The 12,099-nt window shown below is 34.2% G+C and overlaps 1 protein-coding gene across 1 annotated transcript in view; it reads right to left on the minus strand.

Annotated features, from left to right (window-relative positions):
* Positions 1-6: 6 nt before the first annotated feature.
* The window catches only part of LOC115232773 (UNC93-like protein), a 49,319-nt gene continuing 37,226 nt past the window's right edge, over positions 7-12,099 (minus strand). The window contains exons 5-7 of the mRNA XM_029802850.1: positions 7,650-7,917; positions 4,187-4,502; positions 7-3,985 (exon numbers count right to left, since the gene is read on the minus strand). Coding sequence (XP_029658710.1) covers positions 3,967-3,985; positions 4,187-4,502; positions 7,650-7,917 — 603 coding nt within the window. The 3' untranslated portion in view covers positions 7-3,966. The remainder of the gene's footprint in view (positions 3,986-4,186; positions 4,503-7,649; positions 7,918-12,099) is intronic.

Below are 12,099 nucleotides of genomic sequence, written 5' to 3' on the forward strand. Positions count from 1 at the left end.
CTTTCCCTCTCTGCATAATTATATACCTAACGATTAATACTAAAATTAATATTTACAAATCTCAATAAGAGCAAAAAGTACGCAAATCAAAATGGTCCCAATGCTGTTAGTTCGGACATCTTTGTATACATTTTTTATCTTCTAAACAAATATATATAGATATATCTCTCTGAATACTTTTCAGTAAAATCTAGGAAGTCTAATCTCGCAGGCTTAAAAATATATGTTAGATCGTGGTCCCCGTTAAACCATGTCTTTTTATCAATGCATTTAAGGTGCAAACTGTGATTCGTGTGAATCCCTTTAAAGTTCAACAAAAAAAAACTGGTATTCCCTTCGAAAAATACACGCAAATATTCCGGGCAAGCTGCTGCCCTTTGCGTCTCAAACTCTTTTGATGTTTAATTTCTCTATTATTTGTTTTCGTACCGTAAGGCTATACATATGTATTTAATTGCAATATTAATATGTATAGCAACCACGGATGAAATCGGATTGCAGAGCGAATCGGATTTCAAATGAGGCACAATTTTTCTAATCGCTAGAAAGCAGTTACCTATATACGCTATCACTATACTTTCATTAAACGAGTTTAACGCTAACCCGATTCAATTACTAATCCCATTCTCATCCGCAGCTACTACACTACATAACTTGAGCTATTTAAATCTACAATGTTCGCGATACAATAAAGAGAAAATAGAGCACAGTTTCAGTGATACAGGAAACGTACATTCTTGGTGCGACTACGAAACCAGATATCCCTAATGTATAATACGGCATACATAATGTGTATTTCGATTCGCACGATAGAACGTATCACTCTCTGACACAAATGTCTCGAATTATTTTATATAAGCTATCATTTATTTTGTATTTACACACTGGAGAAAGGTTTTTTTCCCCGAATCCTCGATATCTCGGTTTGATAAAATAGTGATTACTTCATTACACTTTGAGTATAATATGTAACAATGTATTGGTGAATGAAACATCTAAGGTCATTTTAACGTGAAATTTACAAGATTAGTCCTCTGATTTTATTTAGCATGATTAATATCGATCTTGCCATCATTTACGTTTATTCCAATTTCGAGATTTTACAGTGAGAAATTTCTCGCGGAATGGAGATGAGGAATCCGCTGCGACATCATGGAGGCAAGAGGGATATAACGATAGGGTAGGATTAAAAACCCCGTCGAGAAGTATAATAACTTTCCGCGGCATTGAGAAGGCGAGAGAGGGAAAAAAAGGCGAGATGAGAAGAGAGAGGATTGGCGATGTGCGTAGAATCCAGCCAGCAAAAAGCGAACAAAACGAGCACCGTTAAACGCCGCGCGTTCCATTCTTGTCGCGCAGCTTCCAATAGCGTCATCATGGGGTTTTTTTCGCGATAGCGATGCTGATCGAGGAGAACATCATGATATCGCGTTGGCAAGACGAGTTCTTGCCAACAAAATGGAAAACGAACAACAAGAGAAGAAATGAACGAATAATAATAAAACGAAAACGAGAAAGAGACGGACGTGGAACGCGGAGCTCTCGTTGAAGTAACTTCAAACCAACGCGATGTCGATCGGATGAATTATAATAGTACCGCGGGTTAGGTCTCCCATCCAGAAGACAGGATTCTTGTGAGTTTCCTGTCTTTGGTTTCTTGTCTCCGTTCTGGTCATTGTACTGTTGCGAAAAAAAGATAATCGTTCACTCGTCCGTGGAAACATTAAAATGTATTCGGTTTATCGCACGAATCTCCGACAGCACGTGCAATAAATACGCGAAGGTTGATAAGAGCAGCGTACAATTAATCCATTATGTTGTGCAATAATTGACGGAAATTAACGTAAAATATTTAGTTTTATAACGCGTCGGTTACATAAAATAGTCTCGATCTTTACGTGGAAAAGCTTCGCGAAACTTGTCTAAATCATGCCTGAAATTTTCCTACATAAAAGGATGAGAAAAATAAAACATTGTTTTTTATCTGTTTTGAAAACTGTAGGAGATTATTACAAATCACTACGTTGAATGCTCAAAAAGTTCACAAGCAATAATATTGAACTGACAGATACCATATTAAAAATATTGAAACATTAATCAGTATTCAACAAAATTATTCGATTGTAAGAAAAGATATTTATTCTTTTTAGCAACGAAAAATTTTTTTTCAGTCTCCGTCATATGTCACTTCTTTACGCAGCGGAATGCTCGGTAGGAATTATATAAACTGAAGTATATTAGTCAGAGTATATTTACACACAAGAAATATTCGCGTAACTTTGCAAAATTTGCTCTGATGATATAGAGATACGATGAGTTTTTAATATTCTCACGTACTGATTATTCTTCCAAGAACAATAAGATACGTACGCTTTTTGCGTCGCGTATATGATATAATTCTTATAATTCCTTCCTTCGCACAGAGATATAAAGAATTGAAAAATTAAATTTACATTTTATATATAGTCTCGCGTTTTTATTTTTAATCAAAGAAATAATCACCATTCTATCAATAGATGACTTTTTCGTAAGAACAGATCTCTCTAGAGGATTGCATCCGTATCCTAAGTTTACATCGTAGACTCTTGAGCTACCGTGTAGTAAAGTATGATAGGACGGAAAGTGCGATGCACACGCATGCATTCAAACGACTTATGGTGTTTACCTGTAGTAGCTTGATATGTTTCTTGCGCTCTAAGGGAGAATGAAAAGTGGCGCGAGATAAGATTCTCGAAAAAAATAGATTGAATGATAAAATTGGAATGTGTTCTTATTCTGTAAAATTTTTAACTACTATGATATGACTCAAATATCGGAATAAAAAAAAAATTGCTTTGAAATTGCTGCCTGTAAAAAATTACATTTTTATATACATTTCTATACATTTTTATACGTTTAATTAAAATACATTTCTCTCTCCTTTTATACATGAAACAGAAAGAGAAAATAAAATATACTGAAGAAAGATATTTATATGTAAGCTAGTCAAAAACAAAACACAAAACATAATTTAGAATTTTGAAGATTAGCAATTTAATTTCGCGTAGAATGAAACTTTGTCCATCCTTTTTGATTTGTCTATTTTTGATAAAAAAAAAAAGAATACTGTTTTAATGTACAGATCCATATTGACATCTCACTTGCTTCACTCTCAAGAAAAAAACAAGGAATTCCGATGTAATCAATAACAATGATATTTCTTTATTAAGAACGCCTTTCTTATAACAATTGTTTTACTTTTTTTAAACAAGAGTATTGTAAATTCGAGCGAGAGTATAGAGCATTCTTTCTCGAATAAATGACGAATTTCGTCGAATCTCACGCCAATTTCCATTAGTTACAAACTATACACATGTATATAATATGTCAACATGCATTCTCATTTAGGGGTACAAAGTATAACATAGTAATCTTTACAAATTCGATTAAGTATTTATAATAAAAAAATTCGTATATATAATTAATTTGTAAAGATCACTAGATTATTTAAATCGGCGCCGGTACCGGCGGTATTAACAAAATGCACTTTTCACTCTACGAACCATGACGAAGACATAAAATGAGAACGTTGTCATTGAGATGATCCTTCTTGTCGGTGTCAATTCAAGAGCTTCTAGTAACGGTAGCGAAAGTCCTATGTTCCTAGTAGCATGAGAGCGAATTATACGTCATCATGCGCGTTTTTTTAGCACCACAAGTATTGATAAGTGTATTACTTATCGACTATCAACTCGTTCCGATGTCGCCGAAGAAGATAGAAGTCAGATTACGGTCTGGATACGCGTTACATTTCCGGTATTTCCTTGAAGGAAAGCGTCCCGTGAGATGAAGTCGACATTCGGCATTTCCACTTCATCGTGGAAGGCGTGCGCATACCCACCGTTCTTCTGAAGTTGCATCTCGACTTTGACTTTTTATCGTCAACAGGAAAAACGTAGAGTTGCGCACCGATTGGACGGCGCGGGTCTATCCGAGGTTCGAAGGACTGAGAAACGAGAATGAGGGGATTGATAGGATGTTAGATTTCGTCGGATATAGCGGAAGAAAGGATATCCGCGAAATCAATCGATTGTCGTTTTCCGGCTACCGTCGTCTCGACTTTCTCGTCGACGAGACGAGAAAGAGCCGCGAGCGCGGATAGTACTTTTAACGAGGAACGATTACGTCGATGGCGCAGATCACTCACAGGTGGGTGATTGTGATCTCGTCGTCGAGGTCGTCCTTCTCGTCGTCGGTCTCCTCCGGCTGATTCGCCTCGATCTGGGCGGCCTTCGGATCTTCGGCGATTGCTTTGAGCCGTCGCTGCTTGCGCCTGTGCAGCAATTCGACAATGATGTAGCCTATGGTGCCGATGATCAGCACCGTCAGCATCACGTACAGCTTCATACGAGCACAGAGATGCGTACTGTACGCGTAGGCGATCACAAAACCGGCGCTCTCCCATAGCCTGTAGTTTGAGAAGGCCGCCTCCTTGTTGCGTCTGAACAGCGTGCCATAGAGTCCTGTAAAAATAAATTAATCGCACGAGGTTCGATGATAAGAAAGATTGATAAAAATGATTTAGTCTAAGAGAAATATTCATCCGCGAGAAAAATCAGAGACTTTTGTTAATAAAAAGATGTTAAAATTATTTTTACGAGCGTTAAATTTTTTATATGATTACATTATACATATTGATCTCTAAAGATAATATCGAGACACAAACTCTGCGATGCAATATATTCAAATATTGCGAAACTCTTTCTCTTACTTTCTCTATTTATTAGGAAATTCATGTGATTCGCGCTTAGCTAACATCGAAAGATGTATTGTTTGTTGCGGAACGATTTGGCAGCTGCATTTATCAGATTCACAGTGACAGTACGCAATTTGCGGTAACGCATATGGATGCAACCATGTATCGAGATGCATATATCGAGGTCGGCGCCTTAAGACTCATCATCGCGGCTCGTCCGATGGCAAATTAACAAGCCCGCAGGTATCGCGTTTTGTTAAGAATCGAATCCTTGACCCACCGACACTCTCTTAGATGCGCCATCAGAAAGTATATAACGTTGCTGACAATTTGCGATATTACATTAGAAAATAACAAAAGAGATAAGAAAAATTTATGGGAAAAAAACGGAACATATGCGAGGTATATATTAATCTATGATATAGGAATAGTTTTAATCGCTAAAGATATCTATATTTAAATTTAAGGGAATGCCCCATTTACACAGCTGAAACTTGACAAATGGAATTTTCCAATTTAATCTTCATCAAGTCTTGCGTAATAATAACTTGTTATTTTCGTAAGCTGCCGACGTACGACAGAAAAAAAATTTTCCATCCATAATTGGTGTAATTCGAGATTGTTCCGCAATATGTTTTTAGAGAGACTTGAAAGAATATTAAAAAACTTTTTTTAAATAATGATATCGCATGCGTGATTGCTAATTATCTATAATAATACGTTGAAATTAGAAATTCACACGGTGCACGCGCAATGCACGCAATTATTCCGACAAAGCCGGATACGAAGTAAATGCAGCTGTCTATACTGTGTGCTTTAATGTACAAGTAGCTGGATAGATTGATTTGCATATCGGTTTCTGCAAAACCTCGAGATGCTCGAGACTCGAACGAGAATCGTAAAGCGATTAATCTCGCAAGAACTACACAGTAAGGCAGAAAAGAAATGCCCGAGACTCGCTTTTCCATTCGTATAATTGCAGAAGTTCTAATTACGTATATAAAGACAAGCCTGCTGTGTGTCATTTGGTTGTTTGTTACATGTGAAAACTGCAGTTACGAACGAGCAAAAATTAAATTAAAATTGAATTACTGATGCCACTTGAATATTCTTTTTTTTCATCTCGAAATAAAAGAGTGGTAATGATTTTGCTCTAATGACATGGAAAATCTAAAAAGCGTATCATATTTATATAATAACTAGTATGGATTTTTTTTTATTTGCTAACCACAACCAAACAAATTAATGGAAAATTAATTACGAAAAATTAGTATTGAGTAGTTTGTTTTGCAACCTATGTGTGTGTATGTATGTGTGGGTGTGTATTATCTTCGAGAACATTTTTGGGCATGATCTAATCAGCACAAAGGTCAGAATCATCGTCTTCCGTTAACGCTGTAATAAGTAATATATGTATATATCAATATTTGCTTGGTTTCACGTAAATAAATTTTTTGCGAAAGAAAGAGAAAGAGGTCTCTTTTTCTAATGTCTTTATCGAGAATATATATAAACGGACATCGATGATATGTAATGTCCTCTTTATATCATATTATCCGTAATGTCACCATCACGTCAACGTAACGTTAAATTCTTATCTGGATTTTAAATATCAATGACCGTCCAGTTCTACGACGGTCAATGTTTATTGCTCTATTTGAGATCTATATAAGAATATTTGATATTACGATGATGAGATAATGATATTGCGTATAATGTATACTTCAATTTTATGTGTCACGAAATTATCACTCTTTCTATGTATTATCATTTTTAATCAATTCCTCCAGGCACTACTTTAGCAAAGCATTTAATCATATGACTTTTTATTAATCCAACTGATTATATGGCGGCGGCATGTGCAAACTAATATAAAGAAAATTACATTATTACCAGTCGCTAGTTATCGAAAAGTAATTTAGCTGTTTAGTAATTCGCTATTTATTACTTCCTCTCTGTTACGATTGAGTTTTTATAGATTACATCATCGAATCTTCTACCTATGTATCTGTCTTATCAATGATGAGCGATTGCTATATAAAAAAGGGTACTTTTCTTATAATATCCGTAAAAAATCGCAGACAAATTAACGCTTACGTAATGCAAAATATTATAATCGATGATTTTATGTTTGTTATGAATTCTCTTTTCCCAAACTGAATAGATCAATGACCCTCTAATTTAGTAAGAACGTTAATATTAATGAGAAGTAACTTATTTCCAGACTAATATTATTTTTTTGTCACGAATGTGTTAAGAGTGGCTGTCAAGTATTTGTCTGATCCATCAATATCCGGGTTGATTGTGAATAAAACAAATATGGAATGTAGCCGGTCTTGGACGGACCAGTCACTTATAACAAAAATTTAGTTTTTTTGAAACGACAAAAAAGAGAGACTGTTAGACAAATCCGTGCCTCCAAAATTGATTTGCCTATCTCTCATCGTATTACGGACTTCAAATCCGATAATAATGGGATAAAATAATTTAAATAATTTTGTTTGGTTCCCTGGTATGTTATAACGATATAGCGTTTGCTTCATTATATCCTCGATTATGCGAATAATAGCACAACACGTTATGAACTTCAATCTAATATTAATCCGAATAATCTTTTAGCCTGTCTATGACGTAACGAAATATCGTTCGATTTATTATATTCGATTGCGCGTATAATAACCTGCAAGCCATATGATTAATAACGTCCATCACGTAATATTTTGTGCGGCGTTTGATTACTTCAGTAGTTAAAGTGACTGCTATAAAATTGACATATCGAAAATATTAATTCTGAAAAACTATCCTAGCAATGCACTATCTATTTTATTGTATCATACATAAATTTCTCTTTATATTTTTTTTAATTTGCAACATTTATACTAACATTAACATATAAAATATAATAAATACTCACCGTTGACCTGCGTTTGCCACACGGCATCACCCACGCCCCACAGACCCGAGACCGAATAAAAAATGTAAGGATTATCAGGATGCGGCTTCCACATGAGAAGGACGACTACGAGGGAGGCATGAACGATGGCGCCCAGAGCCATCAGCGGCTGTCTGCCGACGAATTTCATTAACGAGCCGAATAGCAACGAACAGCCGGCATTGACCACCCCGAAGCAGATCATGACGTAGCCGACTCTGTGGACACCTAGAGCGCAGGAGATGTACGCCTGGAAAGACACAAAAGAATTCGATTTAATACTTCTTTTTTTAATTCGTCAAAGATGATCTATGGCATTCCGAATCCATTGAACTCTCTCTCTTTCTTTTTTTGCGCGTTGAAGATTGCTGATAAATTAGAAGATTGCTGATCAAGAATTGGAACACAATGGCTTTCATTTCAGTCTCTCTCCATATAATACGCTATTAAGCGTTTCACAGGTAGAAAAATACCAAATTTATTTTTTTCTGTGCGCATTCTACATATTGAATGAATTGATGCCCTTGTTCTATAAGAGAAGCTGATGTCAATCTGCTTTCGTATGTGTATATCAACGCTATCTTGCAATTATAATCCCATCAATCATCAAATTTTAACACAATGTAACGACAGACTGAGAGCGAGCTTTTTCATCTTGAATTCTTTAATTGTATTTAAACGTGTTTTTTTCTTCATTTAAATTCATTATAACACTTAAGGTACCATTTTGCGGATACACTATACTGAGATTCCGAAACGCATGTCCTTGAATGGAGAGCATTACAAGGATACGCTCTTTTTTTATACTACATCACAGGATATCTGACTATATGTTTTTTTTCCGTTTAAACAAGATAATGATTGTTAATGATTGGTAATAATTAAAAATAAAAATTGATAATCATATGTATTTTATAGAATATTAAATAAGAAGTTGCATACTAATGTACATGTTACATTGGATGTGAGATTTGCCGTATATTCGCGCCAAAAATAATCGATGCGCAAAATACTGATGATTCAAGAATAATTGTTCATTGACATATCTATCATTAATCATATACCTACTGCATCGATTAAATTCGATTTAGAAGCTGTAAAATATTTATTCACCAATTCTAAACGCGACAAATTTTGAAAAATATTTAATTCTTCATATATAAACATTACATACAGTTATTAATTTTTTTAGATATATTATATTCTACATAAATACATCACAAAATGTGTTCTCTAACACTGCAAAAGAACTCTGACTGATTATACGTTCTTCTATAAAAATTGAGTATAAAGCAGCGGCATGTGAAATATTTACATGATTATCTTTCGCAAAATGCAGGCCTCGCACTCTTCCTCGAATATTTTATATTGCCAAATGTATTAATCTCGAACCATGAAAGACGCGCGCAATTAATAAAGAGATTAACGCATGTTTGTTTAAGAGATGAGCATTATAAGCATCGGCAGTTTTAATACTGACTCATAAAAATGTCTTATGACTTTCATTGATTACAAATAAAAAAATCATTTCAATCACATCAATCATAGTCATATCTATTTACTTAGCAAATTTCTTTGTATTACGCATGTATTTGAGTATTTCCATTTCCATATACATATAAACATGGCGCATATTATATTATGTCATCCTGTAGCTCAAGGCGAACAGCTATCTTATTAAGATACAGTACAATGAGTGAATCTCTTCGAAGACATCTCAATCAATATACGACGGATAAACGAATGAATACTTCTGTCCAACGTAAACGATAAAATGTATTGCTGATAAATTAGTACGTAAATATTAGGTCATTTCTCGTGATACGGCGTATATTTTCCGGACAAAGCAATAAATAAAAAAAAAACGTGATTGATACAGTGCTATATATATATTTAATAACTGTATTTATATACTTGTAGTGATACGGAGAATATATTTTCCGCGAAAGACGCAATAAATTCAGAAAAACGTGATGTTGATATGACATATATATTAAATAATGTACGTTTTAAACCAAAAATATGTTTTAAATGCGCACACAACGTTTTGTCATTGGAAAAAAATTCTAAATTTGAATATTTTTGAGAATGGGACAAATTAGCACTTGGTAAACCTTCACATCTTATAATGGTGATTATTTTTATGTTATTTATTCTCTTTCTCTCTCTTATTTATATATACAAGCATTAAATAGAATTTTTACCGATATTCAAAATTGTATACAAAACAGAAATTTGGAATGAATTAAAGAAATTTACTGAGTTGAAATTTAAAGAATTTTGCTGAGTTTTCATTCTTAAACAGCCGTATCAGTCCACAATTAATAACTAAAAATTCCTTCGGCGCAAGTTCCAAGTCAACCGTATCTATGGTTTCATTGTGTTCTATGGGTTGTCGTATCGTCGCATTCCTTCAATACTTCGGTGTGATTCTCGACCTGACAACATCCGGGCATTTGAATGGGCTTATATATACATAATGCCCCGAGGCATTCACTATATCGAAGAACGAAGCGAGTCCGACACGTGTACGCGTATGCGTGCACGCAATCCGGTGCACGTGTAAAAGAAATACTGGTACATGGAATTTCAGGTATGAAAGTCCGGTATCGCCGGATCGGCGCGAGAATAAGCTCGCGGGGCTATTTATAACAAGTCCAGCGCCACTCAGCTGACTCAGCAAAGTCTGCAACCTCCTCTTCCCTCTTCTTTTTTCTCTTTCTCTCTTTCTTTTTTCATCTAATTTCTCTTTGCGCGCGTTTAATTGCCCAATTACCCGTCTCACCAGAGTCGAAGACGTCGTACGACCTGTCGGCGAACCAGTTTTAAACGAGTCGCAACTCGTTAGCCCGAAGCACTTTTTGTCATAATGCAGGGTCGTTTAATAACGAGGGGGTTTACCCGATGCACGACCTTCCTCGATTAATTCTAGCCTCTTACGTGAAACTTACGTTTCTGTAGCTTCGATGGAGATTGTCAATGAACAGTATCTAAAAGTTCTGAAGAATGTACCTAATTTTCGATTATTCTATCATTAAAATAGACCTATTTTTGAATGAAAGAGTAATTCGTACAAATTAGATAATATTTTCAGTATTTTCTTAAAAAAATTTAAGCATAATTATATCCAAAAGCCTAAACTAAGTCCAAGCTTCTATTGTCACGAATATAGTTTTCCAAATGAGACAAATATTTTCAACTGGCATCATTTTAAAACAAAAAATATAGCTGGAAATCCAGCCGGCAGCCTTCAGAGACAAGAAAAGATAAAGTGAAAAAGATGATCCGTTAAAATTGCCGTAGTTTGATCGCGATTGTAATGTAAAAACTAAACGCTGATCTGAGACGTGTTTTTGCGAGATACCATATTAGTAATATCCGAGAAAACGTAAAGATATAGTATATTGTTGGGCGGATCGATTACCGGCTAGACAGCATACAAATTACGCAAATCCATCTTTTCAATTGAGCAAAATAGCATACAGCCTGGTATGATTACTGCCACGGTTTTTTTCTTCATTACGACTTAGAGCAGCTATTAATTACATTCCTTATACTGTGCGTGAATAAGTATCACGTTATATCCTGCTTTCAAATATATGTATATCTCCTTGTTTAATAATATTCTTGCTCGTATGTCAGACACATACATTTCCAGATGAAAAAGTTTTTAAAGAAAAATTTATTTCTTTATTATATATCTCTTCCTTTTTTTATTTCGTTTTTCTTGTTTCGCTTTCATAGCAAACAAACATATATCTCTAATTAATGTATATTTACTTTCTAAATCTAGTACATATAACTATCATGCGTACGTGGGGAGATATGTTTAATCATTTTCTTTTGTAACATACATTCTAATGTTTCTTCATTATTATTTTTAGCTAATTATATTTCAATATAGTGTGCTATAGCTTTCCAGTTTCATATATACACGCATGCGACAAATACACAAATCTTCTCCTAAAATATATACTAAACATTTTTCTATCAATTTGTAATGTATCTGATGTTGGAAAAGCTTAATTTTATATTTCTTAGTAGCTACATATATTTAGAAAAATTATTTTATGCAAGTGCAAAAAACAGATTGCTTTTAAAGCAATATTGTAGAAAATTGTTTATTTTTCTCTTTTGATTTTTTGTCATAGTTTATAGTACTTTCTCTTTTAATCTATTCTTGATAAAAGTTCTAATTTAAACAATAATTTAACATGCATCTTGGTTTACATTTTTCTGTCTTTAATGCAATTGTTAAAAAATTAACCGTTCGAATTGTCCGTATTAATATAACACCAAATTGCGAAATTAAAAACATATATATATATACCATTAATTTTACAATTAATATTTACTTTCATATTTATAGACAAATAGATAAAAAACTATTTATGGTTTTGTTCGCGTACTTGTTGAGATCGATTGCACTCAA

Source organism: Formica exsecta, unplaced genomic scaffold (genome assembly GCF_003651465.1).
Source record: "Formica exsecta isolate Colony F162 unplaced genomic scaffold, ASM365146v1 scaffold15, whole genome shotgun sequence".
Lineage (NCBI taxonomy): Eukaryota > Metazoa > Arthropoda > Insecta > Hymenoptera > Formicidae > Formica > Formica exsecta.